The sequence below is a fragment of the Podarcis vaucheri genome (assembly GCF_965113315.1).
Source record: "Podarcis vaucheri genome assembly, chromosome: 8".
Classification (NCBI taxonomy): Eukaryota; Metazoa; Chordata; class Lepidosauria; order Squamata; family Lacertidae; genus Podarcis; species Podarcis vaucheri.
In genome coordinates, this window is record NC_138766.1 from 26,551,074 (window position 1) to 26,577,361 (window position 26,288).

General features: G+C 39.9%; 1 protein-coding gene across 1 annotated transcript; it reads right to left on the reverse strand.

Annotated features, from left to right (window-relative positions):
• Positions 1-1,544: 1,544 nt before the first annotated feature.
• Positions 1,545-26,288, reverse strand: KDSR (3-ketodihydrosphingosine reductase). The gene is made up of 10 exons (XM_082234624.1): positions 26,010-26,288; positions 21,535-21,624; positions 19,274-19,330; positions 15,877-15,942; positions 15,640-15,735; positions 13,684-13,875; positions 10,582-10,665; positions 7,300-7,383; positions 6,051-6,152; positions 1,545-4,060 (listed from the first exon to the last, which is right to left on the reverse strand). The coding sequence occupies exons 1-10, from the start codon at positions 26,136-26,138 to the stop codon at positions 3,950-3,952; spliced, it is 1,011 nt and encodes a 336-aa protein (XP_082090750.1). The 5' UTR covers positions 26,139-26,288; the 3' UTR covers positions 1,545-3,949.

Sequence of the window (26,288 nt, forward strand, 5' to 3'; positions counted from 1 at the left end):
TAGAAACCTATGGAATGTATTTTTTGTTGGAGAGAGGTTTGGGAGACATTCTTAATCTCTGGTAGCAGAGTTAGCACAATAGTGATTGCTCCAAGAACACTGAAACTTGATTAGATTTACATCTGCCCTCATCCACTCTTGGGGGAAAAAATCTCCACAAAAATACTTAGGCTAGAATAAATCACAAAGACTTAACTTTACAAATAGGTGAATATTTTACTCACAGTTTCCAGAAGTTACAGCAAACAGCTCTCTATTTGTTGACAGTAAAATAAAGATGAAAAAGGTTCCAAAAGGTACTTAAAAAGCAAAGCACTTGGTTTCCTTATAAAAAGGATCATGCAATTTTTGGATTAGCAAAGATGCAGCCTTGAAAATCTCCTGTTAGAGATTCAGTTCATGTGTAAACAACCACGGACACATGGCTTTTTGAAGCACAAAAAAGACTTAAGCGGGGAGCAGTGGCTGCTGAGAGCCTCCTAAGCCATAGCTATTTGCAACCTGAGCTCAGGCGAACTCTTTCATGCACACAAGTGTAAGTCAATAACTGTCCATTACAAATTATTGCATAAAATATAACACACAACTCTAAGGGACAGGAAGCCCTCAATCATTTCTACTCAGTGTGAGGGGGGGCTATTTCCTTTAGCTTAATTTCATATTAACAGGTCTTTCTCCTTGCTCTATCTAAAGAAATACGTTTGTTTTAATTTGGGCATTATTATTTAATATGTTTAGGTTTTCTATACACTGCCTTCAGTATATTATTGAATTTTTGTTATTGTTTACCTGCTTCTGTGGTTCCGTAAGTTGAAAATAAGTTTATAACAAGTATCTTCATTGATTTACCCCTTCCTACCTTCTTCTTACTTGCCCTCTTCACTCACCAACTACAATCTTAGGCCAAGATTTTAACCAAACATTTTCCTTGAATGCCCCTCTTTGTTATCACCAAGAAGCAACTGAAAACTACTCCATTTACTCACATCTTTCCCAATATGATTTTGCTTCTTCTACCTCTTATGTTTCGTTCTCACCTATTAAATTGCCTTTTAAAAATTGAAGCCTATTACAAAGATAGGGATTGCTTATCTTTGTTAAGCTATGTTGTCTTCTCCCCCAAATGCTTAAAAAGTACCTGCAAAGAGTGGCTATATTCGGTCTTAGTGGCCATGAAGTTTAACGTGGCTTTATTTGAAAGGTTCAGATGAATCCCTTAATGGAGGTATGGACTTTGGGGGGCCAAGAAGGGTGCCCTCAATGGGGTCCCCTGGTATTCTGTGGGCCTCTCTGATAATTTGCAGGCAACTTCAGGTCAGGCAGTTTTCAGCAGGAAAATGATCAAAGAGTTAACATCATTTCTTGGAAGACAAGAACCCTCTATCCTCCACCCTCACCCCTTGAAGCTTCACAGGCTTCTAATTTGTACAAGCTATTTTACAAGTATTTTATAAATCCTTAGTACTGTGACAAGAATTAGCAGAAATAAATTTACTCAGCAAGACCAGGAACACAGTCATTCTGAAGAGATATACAGACAAAAGTTAAATGCAATTTTCATTTATTTGGTGAATACAAAATATTAAAATTTAGTATTCTGGCACAACACTTCATGAAACAGCAAGCATAAATGAGCTATGAGTTTTAGCTTCATTCAATATTAACATTTAAAAGTGCCTAAAGTTTTTCACAGTATACATTTGTAAGCTAGTTACCCACTTCCATTTGTTCTTTAGCATACTATTATATGTATTCGAGTCAAATGAGCGATAATGCTCCATAACATTAGAATTTTTTGTTTTAGTTCAAGACACTGAAGAAACCAAGGGCATAATCCATCCACAGATAAGCACAGTAAAGGCGCAGAATGAACAGGAAAGTTAACATGTCATTAAGCACATGTAGAAGAGATTCGTTCTTCTTTAAACTGTTGATTATTTGGCATGTCCAAATTGCTTTAAAGGATCTAGAATTTATTATTTGAACTAAGTGTGTTGGCCAGCTTGAAGGGCTATCCTAGCAGGTCTAGAAAACCAAAGCATTATGGCAAACAGGGAGACAAATTCTCATTCCAACAGTTCCCATTAAAACAGTAGCAAGACATACATGCAAAGATGCTTTTTGTGACTCAGTTACTAACTGGAATGATACGAAGCAAGTTTTTATGCTTTTGCGACTACACCAAGCCCAGTTTATCCGTTATTATTTCTACATTATTTCCTTCCTTCCCTTCTAACTGGCAATCCTCTCAGCCCCTCAAAACGCCCAATGCTCCAAGTGCTTTTGTTTGGATTGGAACTTTCCAGGTTTACTTACAAAACAGCTGGGTAACTGTACCAAAAACAAGTAAACATAACTACTATAGTATTAATCTCAAGCAGTTGGTATTGTGATTTCATCTATTTTGAGAATCTAAAAATCTATTAAAATTGGAAGACTATAATTGAACCAGAAGCTGCTGGACTTGATTTGAATAATGTTCTCCAAAGGGCAGTTGAAAAAGTGTTTCCCTTTTTATTTTTTAAAGAAAATCTTGGCTAACCAACAAACTGGCAAGTAGAGTCTCTTAACAGTCTTTTAGGCACTTGGAAAATGACAAAGGGTAGCAGGAATTTTTATGAACCAGTTCAACACTGGGGTTTGGCGTATCTGCAACCAATGGGAACCAGTCAATTTATACACAGCAAATATGGTTCCCAAAATCCACTCAGGGACTTTGTGTAAGTCCAGATTCCATGTAGGTAATAAGATTGGCATGCTGTGAATGAAACCTTAGAAACAATATAGTTTTGCAAGTTCCACTGCACCATCAGAGTAAGGACCCAGGCACTTCCTTGTGCTACATTTAGTTCTCTCTAGCACCCTATTCTCCTTCAATTTCTACAGTGTTAAAGCCCATCTGTCTTTTACAGAGCTGGCAAAGATAAACATGAACATGTTACAGATAATGAAAAAATGGACAACTTCTGTTTTGCTTATAGTTCTCCCCTAGTATCTCAGTAAGGATCGGGGGTCCCTGATCTCTGCTGAAGATCTACAACTATTTAAAGCATACGTCATTTCTCCTGCAGAGATCATATGCGTAAAGCTCTGCCATCAAGAAATTCCTTAATATAGCATTTAACACAATATTAACACAACTCACCACATGTGTCAAGAGTGGAATGTCAAAATCCAACAATCTGGTGGGAGAAAACTCAATCTCAAATGAGGTTTCCCAAGAGCCAATTCAAATATTGATTCTCCAACTTGGTAATATCCACATGCAAATATCGCTTCCTATCTCAAGGAGGGGGCAGCTCATTTAAAGAGAACTCTCCCCTCAACAAATTAATATGCTATATTTAAAAACTGCCTCTTCACAAAAGACTTTGGCCCAATTCATGTATTGTCCCAGAGCTGAAATATTTCATCTTTGGATAGTTTTTGCTGCTTTGACTAGACTTTGCACAGCCATTTGAACCAACTCATGCGGAACAGGGCCTACAAGGTCCAGCTCTCTGGCAGAAACCATGTAATCAAAATAACACACAAGCTGGGCCTTCTGTAGGAGAGTTGAGGTGTTACTGTTGTGTGGGAGGAATTTACCAAATCAGTCCTCAGATTAAGAAGTGGATAACAGAATTAACTCTTTCATCACTGCTGACAATTAGTATTGGTCCAGAATTACCATCAAAATAGGTCACTCTTAAGTTCTACTCTTCTCAAAAAGCTTACTTCTAAGGCAACAATCTGGTTATTCCTTGAAATCACAGAAAAGCAACAACAACCCAAAAAACCCAGTTTTCTTCATTAGCACCTTTGCATAGTCTCTTTTTCTAGTTCAGTTTCCTTCTTTCACCACCGAAGATATCACCTCTTCCACATTTCTGTGAGACATACTCAGGCCACAGATACAGTCCCATTTAGCAGCAAACTGTCCAACTTTTTAAATAGCACCCATTCTGTTTCAGTCCGTCTTTTCAGATTTCTCTTTTTTTGCCATGCAACGACGAACTATGCTGTCAAAACCTGCTATATAATACAGGGCAAGCAAGCGGAAAAAGCCCAGGAAAATAAGCTGTAAAGGGAGAGAAGGAGAGATCTTATTCAACATACTTCTGCTTAGTGGTCATTTAATATTTTCTCTCATCAGATTTGATGATCAGAAGTGTGGTTCACCAAGCACTCAATTATTATGTGAAAAAGGACTGTTCTATTAAAGATTAGTCTTATTTAAACAAAGCTTGAGATGTATATTTTGTTCTCTAATTAAAATAAATTAATAAGTTATTTGAAAGTACTATGAAATATAGTCACATGGTTGGAAGGGACCTTATTTTAATAATTCCCCCCGCCCCTTTGGAAGCTAGTGAATGAATCACCTGCCCCATGTATCTGCACAACAATCTACCTGAAGCAGAAACAATGCAAAAGACTACAGAATGACTAGTGTTGTTTTAAATTTGTAGAAGAGAACATGATTTAGGGTTGCATTGCTCCCTGGAGAATAATAATGGGTAACCAGTAGAAAAGTCACAGGCAAACGATGTGAAACAATGTTATGATTCAATGAATGTTTAGCAGGCCCAACAAGGCTGAGGAGACATTTGCCAGATGGGTAGCAACAGTCCAATTTAACATAGGCATACATTTGCAAGCTGCTTGATCTCAAGATCAAGTCCAAATTGTATGATTTCCAGCTTTACTTGCATGAGTTCAGTAGTTTAGCTATGCATTTGGTTATCCTTTCTGAAATACATGGCAATTTCTGCAGGTAAACATTAAGGAGATGCAAGACATTCATATATGCCAAACTAGGGCTTGGTGATATAAGAGCAAGCTCTGCGCTCACATGCTCTCCCTTTCACATCTGACTTTCGGTTTAGATGGTTCCTGGTTTGCTGTGACATGCATGCTCCAGTTTGCACGTGACCTCCATTCTAGGATACAAGCCTATCACAAACTAGTTTTTCAGTTTGGACACAACAGCACATTCTTTGCCACAAACCAGGAACTAATAAAACAAAGCATGGGAGGGGAAGAAGTAGAACCATTGTTTGGCACTTCATGTGAACCAATTCACAAGATGTTAAGAGATTTGTTCTTGTTAACAAAACAGACGTTGCTATGAACAAAAGGCAGCCGAATACTGAAGCTTAAACCAGGTATTGCTGGTCAGAGATTCTGATGATCTGACAAAGGATTATCATTCTGGATGGAACTATAATCCTGAAGCAGAAGGCGTGCATCTTGTGTGTGCTTGTGATACTTATTGACCTGGATTTATGGCTGGGAAGTTGTCTCACACCAGCTTGCAATGCTTCCTGGATAAGATAGACCTAACCCCAGTTATCCATCTCCCAGACAGTAGGGATGTGCACTGCCTCTGGTCTAACTGAACAACAAGGTTATTAGGGGTGGTCTCTTATTACTGATTTGGACTGCACCATTAACAAGGTGTGCCAAGGCATATCAGGGTGTACCTAACTTTCTGAGTAGCTCTGCTTCCTGTCTTTCCATAAAGCTAAATGCACAGCTGTTCTTCCCCCTTCCCAGTTATCTTTTCTGGGAAAAGAACCCAAGATGACTGGGGAAACACCCAGAGAATGAGCAGAAGAAGGTGGTGAGGTCAGAGAACCTTCTGTTTTGACAGACAGGTCTAGCTTTTAATCATAGTAAATAAGCTTTACTTATTTTAATAGAGAAATGTGACACAATTAAAAAAAACATAGGGCAAGAATCATTGACATTGCTCAATGAAACATTTTGGGTATGATCAAGTTATAGGTTATTAATTGAAACAAAAATAAAAGATGGCCCGCCTTTCAACTCTACCAAAATAAATACATGTGGACCTCAGTGGGTTTATCTCACAATTCATTGGCTAGAGCAGCTTTTGCTGCCAAGAAGTAGAATACTTCCTGATCACTCAAGCTTACTGCACTGAAGAGATCTGCTGCACAAAGACTAGATTTTGAATTACATTGAACCAATAAATGTGAGTGTACACAGCACTAAAAGAACCCAACAGATTTTGAAACATCATCATTTGATATTTTGTTACATACCGCCTGTAGGGCTTCAGCAAGAGAAGAGATAGGCGACATTCCACCAGTCAATATTGTTAACATGTGACCATCTGTGCCAACAGAACTGGCAAATTTTCCTTGCTGGGGGAGGGGGGGATGGAGAAAGTAGTCAGGTGGTTTCCAAACAATTTTATTAAAATAGGATGTGTTTCTTACCAAGGGGCAAGAGGAGTTTAATACTTTATATATAGAAAAAAATCTGACAGGAATTTTTAAAATTTCTGATCTTAAAGGTACGTGTTTCTGTTTAAGCATGGACAAGACTATACCTGTAGTCTGAATGAATATATATATCTATATATATATTGCATCATCTAATATCCCAAAGTTGTATACATGTGGTTCAGGCAGACACATGCTTTAAAAAAAAATATTGTGAAATAAAATGCCTGTGGTACAGAAACAGAAATTTTTATATTCCACCCTTTTGAAACCTAGGAATCACCCATACTACTACTATTTATATTGTGCTTGTTGGACAAGATTGGCTCCCAAAACAGTTTATGATTAAAAGGCACCATGTGCCAAACTTGAATCAGGCCATTTGAGTCAACCTGTGTTGAAACAGGGCATCTTGAGTTTTTTAATATCAACTCTACTAATTTAAAATTTGAAATGCATTTTTACCTGCGCCCATGTTATAATATTTCAACATTTGCAAAGGAGGGTATATATTAAGTAAAAAAAAAGTGAAGTGACCTTTAATTAAGAAACACAAAAGAACAAAAAGAGTAAATGACAACATGATTGAAAATCCATTTTAAAAAGTCAGAGCAAAACAAAATCCATTAACACAAACCATCTTTCAAAGCAAGCACGGAGTTTAGGTAGAGGGACAATTTGTAACTAGAACCAATTACATGTAAGGGCAACTGCCACTTTTATCCCATCCCATTTTATTTGGTGTCTACTTTAAATTTCTAACCTTGGGAGAAGGGCCCTTTCTAATTTTGCCTATGCAAAGGTCCCACGTATAATGAAGGCACTGTTTAAAATGGTGCAATCCTAGACATATCTACTCAGAAATAAGTCCTATTGAATTGAATGGGACTTATTCCCAGGTAAGTAGGTTAGGGTTGTATCTGAAGGCTCTCTTTATATAAAGATTCTAGTATTCAGAAAAGGTAGTAGACAAACACAGACAACCTTTACCCTTATAATAAACTAGCAAGTTACCCATGTTTTCCACCCACAAAAGAATTTTATACAAATACTGCATTTTACTCACAATGGCATCTTTAACAATTATTCTGGCCACATGATCAGGTTTGCAGACCGATGATGTTTCTGAAATAAGCTTAGTCTCCAAAATCTTGAGCAAAAGTAAATGCAGAGATTACATACATATAACAGCAGCTGAAATGTTACCAAGTATAACTACAGTTCACCTCATATCTGTTAAGAAACGTAAGACCATCTGAACATTTTTTTTTTTACAAAACAAAATGTTCAGGTCAAGAGGTGTGTTTATAGTTGCATTTGTTGATATTATATTTATCATTAGATTACAAGTGAATGCAAATTCTAAGTTAAAATGGAGTTTTCTTTAATAATAGGAAGAGTGAAACTAGAATTAGTGCAACACACATCTTTATATGGAGACACAGTTTTCTCATATTCAGCAGGTATCTCTGACACAAATATTACAGAAAAATAAATTGATATTATGCTCCCAGAAGAATTGGCTCCAACTCTTTTATACATGATTTCCATTAGCTTAGATCAACTTTGTAAATTCTTGCTACCTAAAGAGCCTGCTTATAAATCTTCGCTTCAAGGAATGCATTGTTGCCTATATGATCTTGCAGAAATGTTGAGAAAAGATAAAAATGTGATCTATATTCATTCTTGCATTAAGCCTGATACCACAGAGTTCTAGTGTTTGTCTTTTTCATCCTTTTTTCATCTTGTCAAACTGTTTCCTCTTAGAAAACATTGAGCTAATTAGTATCTGTCAATGTGATTAAGGTATTTGTTCATTTGCAGTTCACCTGATTCAGTCCTCTCTGGAAGAGTAAAGAAAGGCCTTAAAGGGGCTTATGAGGCAGGAATTTGGATAAGTTAGTATTGTTAAATATCACTTGCTAACACAGGATCAATATTAAATGGAAATATTTTGGAGTTTGAGGTTCACAAGTAGGGCTCTCATACCTGCCCGAAAGTAAAGTGGAAACTCATTGTTCGACTAAATCCTAAGATGTAGTTGACAAAAACTGGCCTCTGGACAATTCATTACTCAAGAGTAATAAAAGCAAAGATGTTTTGCCACCCTAAACTGCTTCATATTCAATTGTTAATACTTTCACTCTGAAACATTTAACAGATTTTAAAAAACGATTCGGGGCGGGGACAACATTCTTTAGGGTCACAGACCATTAAAGTATTTTTTTTTGTTTTTACAAAAGGATAGTCTTCTTTCATGTTTTCAAATCAGCTTTCTATTAACTATTAGGAAGTGAAACAAGGAATGTGAAAGAATGTGGAGCTCTGTAGCATATGGCTATCCTACCATCAATTCAAAAGCAAGATTAAAGGCAAACTCAAAAACTTTCATTACATTGGCCAACTAAGAACAATCCGAAGATCTCCTGTAGGAGGGTTTTGTTTGGTAACTTTTATTGCTGTATGATTGTTAAATGTGCAACAAGAATGCCCAGGGCAATACAGTAAAAGATTGATGCAACACTGATTATTAATGCAAAACCAGTTGACTCTTAACACAATTTTCTTCCTGTTTCATCCACCCACATCAACCTACATTAAGTTTTAATTTAAATATATAACATCAAAATAAATGAAGGTGGTGCAATAGAAACAACATTTTATAAAAAGATAAGAGATCCAGGTTTAGATTATTAATCAGCCCTGAATTTTAGGACAAACAAGTAAGCCTCATCTGAAATTACTTGGCAAGCTTTCTATGGTGATCTTATGCTCTAACTTGCTATAGCCCAGGGATGTCCAACAGGTCGATCACGATCTACTGGTAGATCCCCGGGAGGATTTGGTAGATCGTGGTTGATCACTGGGTCCCATTCCGGCCCCAGCCCCTCGCCCTGCCCTCCATTGTTGCACGATCTGCAGAATGGAAGACGGAGTTTCCTCAGTGAGGTTGTTTTGTTTCCCCAGCGATCTATTGGTGAGTGGCTGTTTCTCTTTCTCACCCCCCCAAATAACTGGGCTTTTCTCCTCCCTAAAAAAGCTGAACAACTTAGCCCTGCACCCCCCCCAAAAAACAGGACCTTCCTTTCCCCAAAAAGGTCAACAACTTTGACCTGAACCCCCCAAAAACGGGGGTAGATCACTGCCAGTTTATAATTCTGTGAGTAGGTCTCTTGGGAGTTGGCCACCCCTGATAGCCCATCAGAAAAGACGGGGGGGGGGACAGCTTTTGAGGAGACACCTCCTGCACAGAATATTTGACTAAGAAGAAACAGAGAACCTGCTGGAGGTTTTCCTTCAGATTCTACCTAATGCTACCCTGTGGATGGATAAGACAAGAAATTAAGCGAAGGAATTAGTAACGTTAGTCCTGTATCATGGAAAGTGTGAATTTTTGTCTCCTACACGTTCACTGTTGGTTTCTATCTTGCTTATGCAGCATTTTAGTAAGAATGGAATATTAAACCAATTCAATGTGGCATTATGCAGAAGTGGATAACTGCACTTAAAACTGCACTTTTTAAAAACCCGAAAAGTAACTCAAAGAAACTTACAGAATAATTAATTAATTAATAAATAATAATAATAATAATAATAATTTATTTATACCCCGCCCATCTGGCTGAGTTTCCCCAGCCACTCTGGGGAGAGATGAAAACCAGCAGACAGTATAGAATCAGTTAAAGAAAAAAAAAGTTATATCAAAATAGTGTTATGTGAATATTTTCAAAAAAGGTTTTAAAACATAAAACATAAAAAGCCATATGGGATAAACTCAAAACATAAAACATAAAAAGCCATATGGGATAAACTCAATATGGACATGCCCAGAAACAAGCAAGTATTGTCTTAATGTTGTATAAAATATTAATAAGTTTACTTTTTGGAATATTCAATCTCTTAAGATTTAAAAGTTTTTCTGCTAATTTATATAAAATTTATTTTACCAAATAAAAGTTAAAAAAAAATATTCAGTATGGTTCTGGAAGGCAGATGCTGAATACTGGAACAAAAAAAAAGAAGTTCCTCCTATGAGTTTGGAAACTCATGGATCTGGCAACAATGAGCAAGATCATATGGTATATCTGTCTTAGACCAGGAAAACGTAAAAGCTAACAAATGCGAACAAGAATGAAGATTGTTTAAGAATTTTTGAAACACTGTATATACCAAGGAGTGACACAATATAACTGCTTTCCTGTGACTAAAAGTTGAGTACACACTTATACTCAAGGTTTAGATTTAGCACTAAGCACATCATGGGATCATTCTTTTTTGTTTTGTAGCTATTGATCCTTTTACTTTATGTAAGTATTTTGCATGACAATAAAGAGGAACATAAAATTACCTTTGTCTGACTTTCCTCTGCAAAGCCAGGTGTGTCTGTATCTGGAGGATAGGCAACTGTTACGTAGATATTATAGGGCTTTACCTGTTACGTTGAGAAAAATATTTAGTTCACGCTCTAATATATTGAGCTTTCCCATGCTTACTTGTTTTCACAAAGATATACAACGTAATATGAACAAACAGGCATATAGTGGGATTGTATCTTACGGACATTTTACTTGCGCACAGGGGCGTAGGAAGGGGGCGCTCGGCCCCATGTGTCATCCGTGGGAGGGTGACAAAAAGGCACACCATGGGGGCTTGCCTCGCCACCCCCATGCGCAGTGGATTGCCCCCCCCCCAGTGCACAGCATGGGCTCTGGGCACCCATGCAGCTAACTCCGCCACTGTCCCTGCCTTAGCTGGAGATGGACAAGAGAGGAGAGAACAGGACCCTTTGATCAGGCAAGGCTATTCTTATGTAGCAGGGATATTTACAATAAAGCTACCAAGATGTTCCCCCCCCCTGCTTTTCTATGTCCATATGATTATTGCGGTCCATGTGTGCCAGGTATTCAGGAACTAATAATAATAATAATAATAAAAACAAACATGTCTTTCAAACATAGAAGCTGGATGATGCCAAGAGATACATCAGTGCCTCCTAACACCCCAAAAAAACACAAGTTAAGATCCATACATCCAACATTTCAGGAGAGAATATAAGAATGTATTCACGTTAGCATGAAAATTGTTTCTCATTGTTCAGTGAGCTGCTGAGATGGTGCTTAAACAACTATCCCCTCCTTTGCATGTCTACTTAGAAGCTGCACTGAGTTCCATGGGAATTCATCCTAGGAAAGTAGGTGAAGAACTGCAGCCTATGAACATCAGTTTCTTTTTGAAATGGTCCATTTAATTAAAACAACAGCAGCCCAATAGCTGAAGTTGAACAATATTTTATTAGGACTAACTCAAATGTCTCAAAAGAATGAGCAAGTGTTTGAGGTGCAGAGTTCTTCAGGGCAGATACTTTGAAAAAACACAAGGGGGAGGGGAGGGAAATGGCCCCTTGAAAGGGATTTGTGCTTCTGATATGGTGCATTACATGGTCAGCTTTAAAACAGGGGGCTGAGGGGCTAGCCTGTGTCCCTCCAGATGTTGCTGGACTACGTCCCCCACTGGTCCCAGCTAGTATGGCCAATAGGAATGATGGGAGTTGTAGTCCAGCAACACCTGGAGGGACAGAGATTAGCCACCTGTTTTAAGCGGCATTGTAAAAGTAAAGGGAGTTGCACCAAACCATAAGGAAAACACACATCCTTATTAGGGCAATTCCATTATTAGGCCTATCTACTGCAAAATAGGGACGCGGGTGGCGCTGTGGGTTGAACCAGAGCCTAGGACTTGCCGATCAGAAGGTCGGCGGTTCAAATCCCCGCAATGGGGTGAGCTCCAGTTGCTCAGTCCCTGCTTCTGCCAACCTAGCAGTTCGAAAGCACCTCAAAGTGCAAGTAGATAAATAGGTACCGCTCTGGCGGGAAGGTAAACGGTGTTTCCGTGCGCTGCTCTGGTTTGCCAGAAGCGGCTTCGTCATGCTGGCCACATGACCCAGAAGCTGTATGCCAACTCCCTTGGCCAATAAAGCGAGATGAGCGCCGCAACCCCAGAGTCGGCCACAACTGGACCTAATGGTCAGGGGTCCCTTTACCTTTACCGCAAAATAGTGTGCAAAATTCAAGTTCTACCATCAGGCTAGATAGTGAACAGAGCAATGGGGTGGTGGGTGAGAAGAAATTTGTTTCTGGCTGATATTGAAGGCATGGTGTCTGCATGGGTTTTAAGTGCTTATGCTTACAATGTTAAGTATATAAACCAGAAAATAACACTTGCAACTGCAAGTATCTTATTTTCCCTTCTTTTAATAATTTATATGGGGGGGGGGGAGTGACAAAAAAAATATCTGTACCACCTGAACTTGCTACACCTCTGCTTCTGCAACTCAACTTTATACTATTGGCTGCAGCCTCTTATTTTTATCTCAAGCAGAAAGCCAAGGAGAAATCTTGCCCTTTTAAAATAGCATTCCTGCCACTTCTCTGCAAGAAACACCCTGGTGAAGAAGGCTTTCCTGCAAAGCTACATGTTGTTTGGAAGCAAGGAGAGCAGTGACCCTCTGCCTCTGCCACCTCGCCAGCCGCTACTGGGAGGGAGCTTCTCATTGGGATCTCAGGAGATATGCGGCGGGAAGAGGGTCGAATGAAGTATAGCAGGGGGAGGAACAAGCAAACCTGGGTAAGACAACACATGCCTTGCTTGCCTTGCTGCCATCTCGGGCTCTTGCCTCCTCCTCCTCCTCCTAGGTGTGCATGGTGGTTCTGCAGCTGCATAAAGTGCCAGTCCCTCAGCTTGGCTGGCTTGCTCCACACTGTCAGCTGGCAGGTCTTGCAGCAAATCCAAACCACTGTGAGGGTGCCTCTCTGGCAAGGGCAGGCCCAGCCACTCCTGGTGGGGCGCGGGAGCAGTGGCAGCGGTGGTGGCACTGCAGTTGCTCTCCAGGCTGTACTTCTGGCTCGCCCACAGGGAGAACAAAGAGCTACCAGAGGGGGAAAGAGGGAGCTGCCTTTCTAGAGCTCCAGCTGGGCAGGAAGGTGGCGATCCTGGGGATTCTTTACTCTATGTGATTTCGCGTATGCACGCTCTGCCCAATACCAGATCTACAATATCTGAGAGTACAGCAGCTCAATACACTGCCTGCACTATTACTTCTCATTTTGATCTGGTGGACAACTAACCCTACTAAATGAACAGTTTTGCAAATCGTATACAATACAGGCCTTGTGAGCCGAATGGTGTCATGCGCTCTGGAATATTGTACCACTTATTGCAACAGAATAGCTAAGTTTATGCCTTGTAAACAGCGTTGAATGTTGCTGAGCCTGCTTGTGTACTTTTTGGGCAACACTATATTGTACAATATTCTTATATAATACTATTAATGTTTACTTGATTCTTTAATTATTTCCCCCTATGGTTTTAGCTTTTTGTTTATATGTCATTGTTGTTAATGTTATACAGAGAAACTATAAGATACATGCAGGTAAGGAACAGAGAATCATACCTCCATTTGCAAAGCTTCAGCTAGTCCTCGAAGAGCAAACTTTGTTGAAGAATAAGCAGTATAACCAAACAGTCCAACTTGTCCAGCCTGGGATGACACAAACACAATCCTTCCCCTCCTCCGTTCCTTCATGGTGGTAACTACTGCCCGAGTTGGGTAGACACTACCCAGATAGTTGATAGCCATCAATTGCTGTAGACAAACATACAAATCGGAGGCCTAGTTAACAGATTTTATATTAACGAAGTGTAATATTAATGTAAATGAAATGAAATAACGAAGTGTGATTGCTAGTCTGCAGCTTTAAACTCAAGGCATCAGCAATATTAATATTCATCACCAACAGGTGCAAAATTCCTACTATGGATGATGTTGCTACATGTTACAAATGGAGTTTCCAAGCTGTAAAATGCTGTGTTATAGTCCATTAACATGCTGGAAGGCAACCACTTGGGGGTTCCTTTGATGTTGAGCAGTAACCTTTGTGATGTGGTTGCTGTTTTGATTTCCTGTGTAACTTCTGCTGAGAGGACAAGGGTGGCCAAACTTTTAAAGTGGGAAACATTGCAGCTAAGTGGTAAAATACATGTTTTACCTGCAGAATATCCCAAATTTGTTCCCTAGCATCTCCAGGATTGAACCCAAATAAAAAGGGATGGCTAATCTGTGGCCCTCCATATGCTGCTGGACTCCACTTCCACTGGCCCAGCTAGCGTGCATGGCATGTAAGGAATGATGGTAATTGGAGGGCAACAACCTACAGCAGGCCAAAAGTTAGCCATCTCTGGTATAGAGAACACTGAGCAAGCATGGGAGCAAACGGTTAATATATATAAAGCAATGGAATTATATCCAGTAAATAAAAATTTAAGACACAACAGTTTACTAATTACATAATCTGCACCGAGTAGAGAACTAGTAGAAAATGACATTTGCAACTGCTCTACTTTTATAAAATCACTTCTCAATTTTTTTCCTCTGAAACTAATTAACGGCTTGGTTCACATGTTACATTAAACCATGTATTGTTTTTAATATTCAGTTGGAAGCCGCCCAGAGTGGCTGGGGAAACTCAGCCAGATGGGCGGGGTATAAATAATAAATTATTATAATATTATTATTATGGTTTATAATGAAAACTGCCCTGTGATCTTTGGATGAAGGGCAGTATAGAAACTATTATTATTATTATTATTGAACAAATAATGATTTAATAATGTGAATAAGCAGTGTGCTGGCGCATGCTGCTGAAATTATGAGCACTTTGCATCTCCCCTGTCTATGATATGCCAAGGAGAAAATGAGTCATAGCCTAGTTAATCTTTATGTGAACTGTTTACAAGTCAGCCACTGAAGAGACTTTATGGACCAACGTCAACATGAAGCAAACATTTCATTTTAGATGGGCTGAATTAGGGAGCCCCACTTTTGCTGTTATTATTATTATTTATTAACTTTGTATACACTTTTGCAGTTATATAAGTATTCAAGAAAAAGTATTATTCCCACATACTTGTCTACTCTGCATGCTGTGAAATACTCTCCTTTCATGTTTATGTGGTGGTTCATGCAAGTATTACCCAAGGAATGAAAGTTATGTAACAATAGCGTATGAAGAACTTCTCTTTCACAACATAAATTAAAGGCCTTTCATAATAGATGTTTAAAGGCAGCAAACATTTTTGGACACGATAAATATCTAATAAGAATTATTGGGTCTATGACACAGATATAAAACATTCAACCCAGTGGAAAACTATGGGGGGATTAGAAAAAAAATATACAATGTTAGGTCATTTATTTGAAATGGACAATAAAATGTGCTGCTACAAGTTAGGTAAATTTTATATATAATTTTATCATTCAAAAACATTTCTCAATCTGGTGTGATTTTCTAGGTGCCGTTGAATTAGTATACCAGTACATACTCAAACAGAAGAAGTCAGGCTCACTTACTTCAAACTTACTGATGTCAGTATCTTCAAACTTTCCATTAATTGATGTTCCAGCACAATTTACAAGCATGTCAACTGGACCCAACTTCTCTTGAGCCTGGAAAGAATAAAAAACAGGTGAGATAACAAATTTGTGTCTATAAATATCACTACTGTCAGCAGAACATTTCTGCAATAAACACTTGCAATTGAAAAATGGGGGGAGGGAGCCAGCCAGGTAAAACCAGTATTTCCTTACCTGTTTAAGGGCCCTTTCCACATTTGCAGCATCTTTGGAAACATCAAGAGAGATATAATGCACAACCTATGTGAATGGAAAGGAAGGACCATATCATTCGATATGTACAGTGTAAAATGGACAAATTTTTAATTCAACAAGTAAACTATTTTTGCAACACAGGTAAGGAGACATACTGTATTTTTCGCCCCGTAGGACGCACCTTGGGGTTTGGTTTTTTTTTGGGGGGGAATAATGAATTCCCCCCCCCCCGCGAAGCCCGGGAATGCAGGCAGCTCTGCGCAACCCTTGGGAGACTGGCACGACTTCGCGCCGGGCTCCCTAGGGTTGCGCAGAGCTGTGCGAAGCCTGGAGAGCAAGAGGGGTCGGTGCACACCGACCCCTCTCGCTCTCCAGGCTTCAGCGAAAGCCTGCATTCGCCCCATAGGACGCACACACATTTCCCCTTCATTTTTTGAGGGGAAAAAGTGCGTCCTATAGGGCGAAAAATACGGTATTTCAACATGTGCATTGTATGTTTCTCTGCCTTTCACTTTTAGTTGAGAGGAGTGTAGAGTTCCTGTTTTCTACATAAAGTACTGGGATATTATATTGCTTTGGAGTTTGAGAAGAACCAATTAATATTCCAAAGCAATAATATTTAGCTCAGACTTTTCAGATAAACTTTGAATTATCAAATTTAATCCTAATAAGTCAGGATGTGCATTACTTTTTCATGCACGCAGTGAAGTGCCCCTTTGCTCCCTCACTTCATGTAAACAGGGAAGCAAACCTAGCAGCTGCAGTTAAACATAAATTCCCGTTAATGTGCAAATAGAGAATTATGGTTAATGGCTTTTAAACAAGTCAGGATTCAAAAGCCAACTTTAAACTGGTTTCACCACAGGACTATAGCAATGACACCTTGCTATAATTTGTCTAAGGCAGGCTTCCCCAACCTCAGCCCTCCAGATGTTTTTGGCCTACAACTCCCATTATCCCTAGCTAGCAGGACCAGTGGTCAGGGATGATGGGAATTCTAGTCTCAAAACATCTAGAGGGCCAAGGCTGAGGAAGCCTGGTCTAAAGTCTGCAGACATCTGTAGCCTGAACAACCTGTCTAGTCCTTAATAATTCAGCTTCCAATGAATGCTGAAGACGCAACTCTTTACCCTGCCTTTGACACTTGAGGTGTATGTTTTTAGGACGCACCTTATTTTTGTGTGTTTAATATTGTGCTTAATGTTGTAACCTGCCGTTGGAGCTTAGGGTGAAGGGCAGGTAATAACAACAATAATTCCACGTGGATGCCTATTCAATTGACTTCAATGGGTGGAACTCGTCTAACAAGTCCCATCAGATACAAGTTCTGTGCAAGAACATTCACTTGTGCAATGGGGTTTTCCTCCCACTCCTGCCCCGCTATGCACCCCCTAAAATTGGCTTTTGTATGGAAGGAGAACCCTCAGAAAAGCGCACAGGAGAGGAGGTGGGGATGGCTCCAACTGGCAAGCTGGAAAGCTAGTGCTTATGGAATATTCAGCAACACTGAATTCTTTCTAAAAGAGTGTTCTTCTTCCTCTTTTGAATTAAAGTGGTGCAATCATTAATAGACACTGCAGTGTTGTAAAAACAACAACAACTGCACCACACATACTTTCCTAAGAATAAGCTGCTTAGAAGCGCATTAGGAAACCACACTGCGCTGTTCATCCTTGTTGATGGCTGCTATAGAACAGATTGTAGTCTCATATGAAATTCTTTTTCTTTTCTCTACCGCCACTTAAGTCTTTGTTTTCCATAAAGCATGCATGAAATGCCAGGGAAAGAAGCAGTATAGAATCTGCTTTGCATGTAGAACATGAGTCCCTCACGTTTCCCGGCAGGGCAGAGATACTGGTAAATCCTATATGAGATTCTGGGACAGATCCCTATTAGTTAGTGTAATGTGTATGGGCTGCTCGTGCGTAAGTTGCCGCCTCTCCAGGCTTTGTTGCCTTGCTAAACCTTTCAGTCTGGGCAGCCCTTCACTTTGTGGCTGCCTCAGTCGCTAGCAGAATCCGTCAGTGGGCGTTTCTTAAATCTTTTCCAACATAAAAGTTGTTTGACACCCAGTCTCCTCCTACTCTCTCTGCGCGGAAGTCTTCTGCGCAGGGTGGGCGTGGGTAGTGGAGGACCCGTGCTCTCCCCGCTGGTGTCCAGTGAAGAGTCCTGGAGCCCTCTCGCCGATTCCCCCATCAGCCCCTCTATATCCCTGGTGTTGCGCTGATTTGCTTCCCCATCTGCGGAGCTGCCTCTCTCCCTGCTGGGCCCTTCTCCAGCATCATTTGAGAGCCTTCCCTCCACCTCTAGCTCCGATGTCAGTTCCCTGACAGTTAGCATATGCAATACTGAGCTAGATGGACCAATGGTATGGTTTCATATATGGCAGCTTCCTATGCTTCTATTAAACAGAACCTAAGACAAAATTAAAGACTGATGAAGTGAAATGTTTAACAACCCCAAGACATTACAAAAGCAAGAGAGAGAGGCACAGGAGAAGACAATGCCTGGGGCTTGCTCTTGTGAGGCTAATTTTGTTTTGCTTTAAGTGTATGTTTTTTGACACATTCATTGCATTTTATTAAGTACTAGGAACGGCTCTGAGGACTTCAGCTGAAAAGCAGAATATAAATTCATAAAATAAATTGCCAAAGACCCATTCACATATTGATCTTTAGGGCTTACATGAAATCATCCCTGTGCAAAAATTAGCTTTATTTTAAAAGGCAGGTAGCAAAGTCACCAAGAAAAAGATACTGATATCTCAAGAATAAATTAAGATTGAGCCAAATTCATAAAACTGGCATGGTATTTTAGTTATATTTAACTGTAGCTAACACAGATCTTTAAAATACACTCTTACACCTACTTAGGTAATATGAAATGATTTTACGTTGTTGCCAATGACTACTGATAATACCCTAGAGGCAAGACAAACTTCTTCAGAAGCAGGAATTATTCTTTTAGGAAAAAAGAGAGACCATTAAATATTGCACATCAAGCACATTTTCAGCCTTCTATATTGCAAGTCATGTCACTTTCATGCTTTGTATAAGCTTTTCTATAAAAGAACTGACCCCACCTTTTTCTTAAATTGCAATCAAAGTATTAGCATTATAGCTCACAACACAACAGTACCCAAAGGAGGCCTTTGACTGCAGGATGTGTCTAGGATTACTTAGAATTCTTTAAAACAGAATTTTCAGTTTACCTATGACATGACTATATAGGGCACAATATGCTACTCAATTTTCTCTTATCTACACATTTACTCCATAACTTGTAATTCAAGTACTGCTGCTCTATATTAAGTCAGAGAAAGAACATGCATTTTCTTAACACATTTGAGAGACCTGGTAGAATATAGTCATCTTACCTGCTTATCATTAACTGAGAACTTCTCAATTTCTTTCTTTGCTTCCAATAGCCGGCACTGGAATTAAACAAGCACATTTGGAACATTCTGCTAAAACAATTAAGATAGACAGAACGAAAGTCCTCTAAAAAAAAAATGCAGTATAGCAGCAAACATTTATGTGCTTTATGCATTTAGGAATTGCCATCTTACTTGGTCAATTTACTGCCAATTCTATAAATATTTACAACATTCTGCTTCGGCCAACGTAAATTAAATCCACTGTTATACTTTATTTTCAGAAGTTTGCTTTGGCTTTGCCTATATGACATATGCAGTGCCATTCTGTGTATATCTAATTAAGGGGTAAAGCCTTCAATGAGTCTCACTCCTACAGAAGTGTGTATATGACTGTAGCCAATAGGCTATATACCATACAGATATCCTGCACAAAGACTTCTGCCTGAACAATGCGACTTCTGCTCCCGCTCCCTGTACCCTGCAAGGGGGGTGGCCCCAACCCTCCAGAGCACAACTGGGAGGCAGAAGAGATACAGTGGTACCTCAGGTTACAGACACTTCAGGTTACAGACACTTCAGTTACAGACTCAGCTAACCCAGAAATACTACCTCGGGTTAAGAACTTTGCTTCAGGATGAGAACAGAAATCGCACGGTGGCGCGGCAGCAGCAGTAGGCCCCATTAGCTAAAGTGGTACCTCAGGTTAAGAACAGTTTCAGGTTAAGAACGGACCTCCGGAACGAATTAAGTTCTTAACCTGAGGTATCACTGTATGCAGAAGTCCTGTTGCACAGGTGGGAATCCTTGCATTAATGGGATGACTTCACTGGATACAACACTTAGTTCTTAGTCTAGCACATCCCAAGATACTAAGTGTATTGCATTACAAGATAAGTAAAGATTAGTAAAACTTCCCAGTGCACACATGTACTAGTTACAAGAATTCAGGCAGGTAACTGAATTCTTTTAACAAAAAACATTTGTCAGCCTACTGCTGACACCACGCCCTCATGCAAACTCCTGTTAAGAAATGGAAGAACTGCAATTCTGGCTATCACTGCTCAAGATAATTTCCCACATACCATCTTAACTTCACAAACACAGCCTTGAAGACCAAACTCCAGTTAAGTGTTCTACTGTGGTGGAATTTTTTAGTTGAGCCTTTTGATAGGCTCTTAGCTTATCTGCTGGTTTCTATTATTTTTTTCTTTTACTGCTGCTTGAAAACTAACCAGACAATAAAACAATTTAAATTTTAATGACTTCTATTTTATTTGTAAACTGTAAAATGCTTTGCATTTGATTTTATCATAGAAAGGTGGGCTATAGATGCTTAGGAGAATAAAATAAATGGCAACATACAAGCAGCACATCCTCAATCAAAACAATACAGAGAAAAAAAGCTATTTCAGCTTACTTAGCAACAAATATTTTATGTATCAGCTAACTGCAAGACTTAAATATTAATCTTGCTTTAAAGCTTGTTGCTTCTCCCAATTCCAAAGATTGGAATTCTATATTTTTTACTCTGTTATACTAGAAGACTTTAGAAACAAACCAAGGATGGCTTTGAGTGTATTAAGCAGAAGAGAGTGGATATGCAAGTAAATTCTCCTTTCAGATGTTCACAGTAGAAAAGAGTGCAAAAAGTGGGAGTATTACTCTCTGCTTTGGTGCAATATCCAAGATATTAGCAAAGCAGAAAACAATTTTTAAAACATGAATGCTGCTCATATTCCACTTTCCTGAAGAAATGGTTAGAGTGCCTCTGAATCTACAGGCCAAGTGTAGGGAAACTTTGGTGCTCCAGATGTTGCTGAACGACACCTCCCTTTATCCCTGGGCCATTGGCCATGCTTGCTGGAATAGGAGTTGGCATTCAACTACATCTGGAGGAGAAAAGGTTCCCCACACCCCACAACCATAGGTAAATGGTTATAAATGGAATAGCCAATCGAATAAGCAGTTTGGCTTTGGCTTAATACTCTCGCTAACTCAAACACTGTATTCAAACTCTAACAGTCATTTATTTATTTATTCTGGAGAAACAAATAGGCCCCAATCCAGATAAAATTAGTACAGTAATCACTAATTTAAGCCCTGTTGCTTTCAAATTTGGTAAACTTTAGTAGGATTGGAGCCAAGGATTTTAACTATTTAATTAAATACTAGGGCTTTAGTTATAATTACTGTTGCTTCAAACCCTTTCATTAACAGCTTCAGGGCATCATAACTGTTAAATAAGCATGCTAGAAATTTACCTCATTTCTTGCAATAAGTGTTATAAAAGCCCCTTGCTTAAAACATTCGATGGCAACGCATTTCCCAATGCCACTGGAACCACCGGTTACCTTTTAAGAGAAGGGGGGAAGCATATAGATTAAATTGATAAACTTGACAGCATAGACATTAGAATTATAAGCCTTTTAGAGAAGAGAGTGGTCAAACTCTGGGCCTGTTCACATGTGTGCAATAGTGTTTCCCCTCTGTAAGTAATGAGATGCCGCTTGGTGTCATGTGGACAGCTTCTAATGTTACGACTGTCCACAACGATTGCTTTGAAATTGCCACCACAATCACAAAGCTGCAAGCTGTCTATGGACATCCCAGCTCACTTTCAGCATGGTAACACAGTAAGGATTACTTTTTTGGGGGTAGAGGAAGGCAAATAGGGGGTAGATGCATCTATGAACAAACTCATACCCCTTCAGCTCCGGTATATTACTATACCAAGATCATAATTTAGGTAAATTGGCAATTTAATGAACTCGCCTAAGTTAAAGCACAGGCAGCATAACTTCTACTACTTCTGAATACTTGTTTGCTATGCATCTGGACAGCTCCTAAAATATTGTAATCAATTTTTGCATGATGGGTCCTGAGATCAATGTACAGATTCTCATCTCTGTTTGCATACAATTGGACACAATTTAAAATAAGATGGCAGAATGAACCTTTCAAAACTGTGCTGATTTTGTTGTTGTTGTCGTTTCTTAGAATGCCCAAGCAGTGCCAGATTTGAGGCTCCTAGTTCAGTGTGTACTTCTTGATCCAGTTTTGCACATGCTAGATTATCAATTCCTGTACAATGTCCAAAACATGATAGAACATGGTACAGACAACTTCTAGGATAAAAAATGTTCTTCACTCAATGGAAAATCCAATAAAAAATGCTCAAGTGGCAAAATCTTTCATTCCTGTAAACAAGCATCCTTTCAGTATCATCTCTCAAGAAGACCTCTTCTCCCTCACTATTCAAGTCTAAGAAATAATATTTTCCTCATTTCAAAGGCAGCACATCTGTTATTTTAAATTTTATTTAAAAAGTATATACCGCTTAAACTTTCAAGGAAATTCACCAGTGGTTTCACAGGCTAAAGCCATAAGAACAAATGACATCCTTTGCTGGAGTCCTCTTTATGGGAAGAATTGTGTGACTAGAAATATCTCACTCGTACAACTGCTTTAGAAGAGCTTGTATGTTGATACCAGGTGAATTAGTCAGAATTAGGAATGCTTGGCTAGAAGAACAAACAAAAATGGTTTCTTCTGCTGCAACAGCAATGATGAGAATGAGGCTTTGCATTTCCATACTTTGGTATAGAATGTCCATTTAGAAACCCTGGAAGATAAGTTCATAGATCCACAAGCCCAAAGGAGGGTTTGTGAGTGTGATTTGGTGCAAGGATACAGAAGGATGTAAAAAATGTCCCATTAAAATGCAAATATAAGGTTTGTTACAGAGCAATTCTTTCCTACGCAGACAAGAAGTTCCAGTTTGCTTCCACCACACCTCCTAGTGGCAATAGCGGTGTTGATGTTGCTGGTAAGAAGGGAGTGCAGTTTTATGTCCACAAAAGAAGATAAGTGCTTGCAGGGCCAGTTTCAGCCCTTACAAAAGGCAGTGAAAGAATTACAGGATATAGCATGAAGGAATGAGAGACGGTGCATGAGAAACTGACCTGCATTGTGAACCCTTTGGATAGAAGGATTATGGATAAAAGGATTACCTTTAAACATGATTGCTATACCCCTCCAAGTTCTGATAGATGTAAGGCTTATTTGCTATTAGGCAACTTTATCACAAATGATTCTTCTTCTTTGGCAATCAATCGTAGCCGAGTAGGATTGTCTTCCAAGAACACGGTCTTAACAGTGTAAGTGACTGTGGAGGCCAATTCTGGATCCATGTGTCCTTCCACAGTGGGGACATATGTTTCCGGGCGGGAGTTGATCACAATGAGGGTTTCCCAAGCGTGCCTTCCTTTTAGCATGTTTCGTCCTGAGTACCATATGTCTAATCATAATATCATATGATTAGACATATATTAGTACGTAAGCTGCTCCGCATGCTAAATAATTCTTCAAATCAACTAAAAATCTTGCATATTCTTTTATCAGCTTAAAGTAAAGGTAAAGGGACCCCTGACCATTAGGTCCAGTCATGACCGACTCTGGGGTTGTGGCGCTCATCTCGCTTTATTGGCTGAGGGAGCCGGCGTACAGCTTCCAGGTCATGTGGCCAGCGTGACTAAGCCAGTTCTGGCGAACCAGAGCAGCGCACAGAAACGCTGTTTACCTTCCTGCTGGAGCGGTACCTATTTATCTACTTGCACTTTGACGTGCTTTCGAACTGCTAGGTTGGCAGGAGCAGGGACCGAGCAACAGGAGATCACCCCATCGCGGGGATTCGAACTGCCGACCTTCTGGTCGGCAAGTTCTAGGCTCTGTGGTTTAACCCACAGCGCCACCCACATCCCTCTTTATCAGCTTACTTATGCAATATCTCCATGTCAAGACTTTATATGCATACCAGTAATTAGCAAAGGTCAACTCAGAATCCCTATTCTTCAATTTAGCAAAGACAACATTCTCCTGACACCAGATTCTTCCATTGCACACATGGAACAAAATTCCTCAGAAAAAGAGAAAATAAAAAGATAGGCACAAGAAAGGAGAAATTCAGTTAAGCGTCCAGACACAGCCAAACCTAAAATGGCGAAGACCTGCTATAAAATATTTAAATTGCTTGGCTGTAAGTCCACTATTTATGTCATTTACATAAGTTTCATGAACAACATGCTTCACACCATCATTTGTGCAGATTATAAATAAAGAATTGGAACCAATAATGAATTTGACTCAGATTAAGCAATTGCTCCAACATCAAGAATCTCTGCACATGCCTCCATCTTCATAACATGATGTCATTTGTCTACTCATTGAATTGTTCCTCTTAAAATAAATAGGACTAATCATGATTCACATATAGAGCTTCATTTTAGGTATGTGATTGCTGTGAAGTGACATGTATCCACTTCTCTACTGTCCAGAGAAGGTACCAGCTTACGTATCTGTACGGGGTATGAATTATAGTGGCAAGCTCCCCTTGGATCCTCTCCACTTTGGAGGAGAATATAAAACTATAATTTAGGTAACTTCTGTAAATTCTGTAATCTAGTTTAAATTTTGCTATCTTGCTTTGCAGTGCTATGGTCTAATGCAATAAAATGTACCGTATTCTATGGTGGCCAAAGGGGCACAGGGCACAACTAAGAGCAACTGCTATGGGGATGAAATGGCTTGAACCCAGACTTTCAATTACATTAGGGTAGACATCTGTATCTGTGGCCCTCCAAATGCTGCTGGACTTTAGCTTTCATCAGCCTCTTCCAGCATGGCCAACAGAAACAGTAATCCAGGAGCTACAGGTTCTTAATCCTCTATTCTCTCAACAAGATAATATCTATATTGTAAACTCCCGAATTCCACCTCCTTTTGTTAGTAGGCAGTACTGAGAATAACACATTAAGACAATCAGCACAATTTTGAATGTGATTGTGTCCCTTTAAGACAGGAAAGAGGAACCAGTGCCCCTCCACATGATGCTGGAGTGTGGGCCACAAGTTCCCCACCCCCTACCTTAAGACCAACTAGTATAGCTCAGACCAAGGTCATGGGTTCAACCCCTGTGCATATTTCTGCTATGCAGGGGGTTGAACTAGATGATCCTCAGAGGTCCCTTCCAACTCTATGAGTCTATGAAATGTATATGGTACTGATTCCAAGCAGTAGCATTCTTTCTTTTCTTTTTTTTAAATGCCATTCAGTTTGCAGCACACACTACTAAACCCATAAATTGAGATTACGCCTTGTTGAATTCAAGATTTCCAGCCCACATTTCTTTTCCCAGGAGATAAAACAGATGTATGAAAGAGAGGGAGATCTTATTTAACGATTTTAATTTTTTTTTGGGTGCAACTAGTCTGCTTCTAAACAGGAGCATCTATAGACAAGAAGGGGAAATCTAAAAGATAACCCAGCTCGTTCCTAATATTCCCTAATTGTAAACAATGGCACCCCCCCTCAAAAAACAAAACAAAAAACCACTTCTTTTGCTTCAGGCTAAACATAACCCAGACCTTCCACACCCTTTCCTAATTACTAGGCAAGCGATACATCCCTGGAACCCCCTTTTTCCCCCTTTTTGGCGAGGCGGGGGGGGGGGGAAGGAGACAACATCTTTCCTCAGCAACGGTGTTAATTTTGCTTGCGCAGTTTGAAAGGGGAAGAGGTTTTTTTTTTGGGGGGGGGAGCTGCTATTTCCTTCTACACTGAGGTACACAGATCAACGTATGGGAAATAAAGGCTTTCGAAGGGCAGGAGGATGTCGCATTTCTATACCCGCTGCCCTCCTCCCCGCAAACCGCCCCAGGAACCTCGGCTGGGCTCTCACCACGACGTGGGCGCCAGACAGCGGCATGATCTTCGGGCTGCTTACGGGCAGCACTATGTAGAGCAGCAGCAGGAAGGCCAGGACGACGACGACCCCGGCGGCCGCCGCCAGCAGAACCGCCCCGGACATCTTTGCGACAGAGTGAGAGAGAGGAGCACAGCGGGAAAGAAACGATGGACGGAGAAGAGAAAGGACCACGATAACCTACTCCGCCGACAGCCTGCAGCCGACTGACTCGCTAACCCTGTCATAGCTTTAGAGAAGGCATTCAGAGGAGGG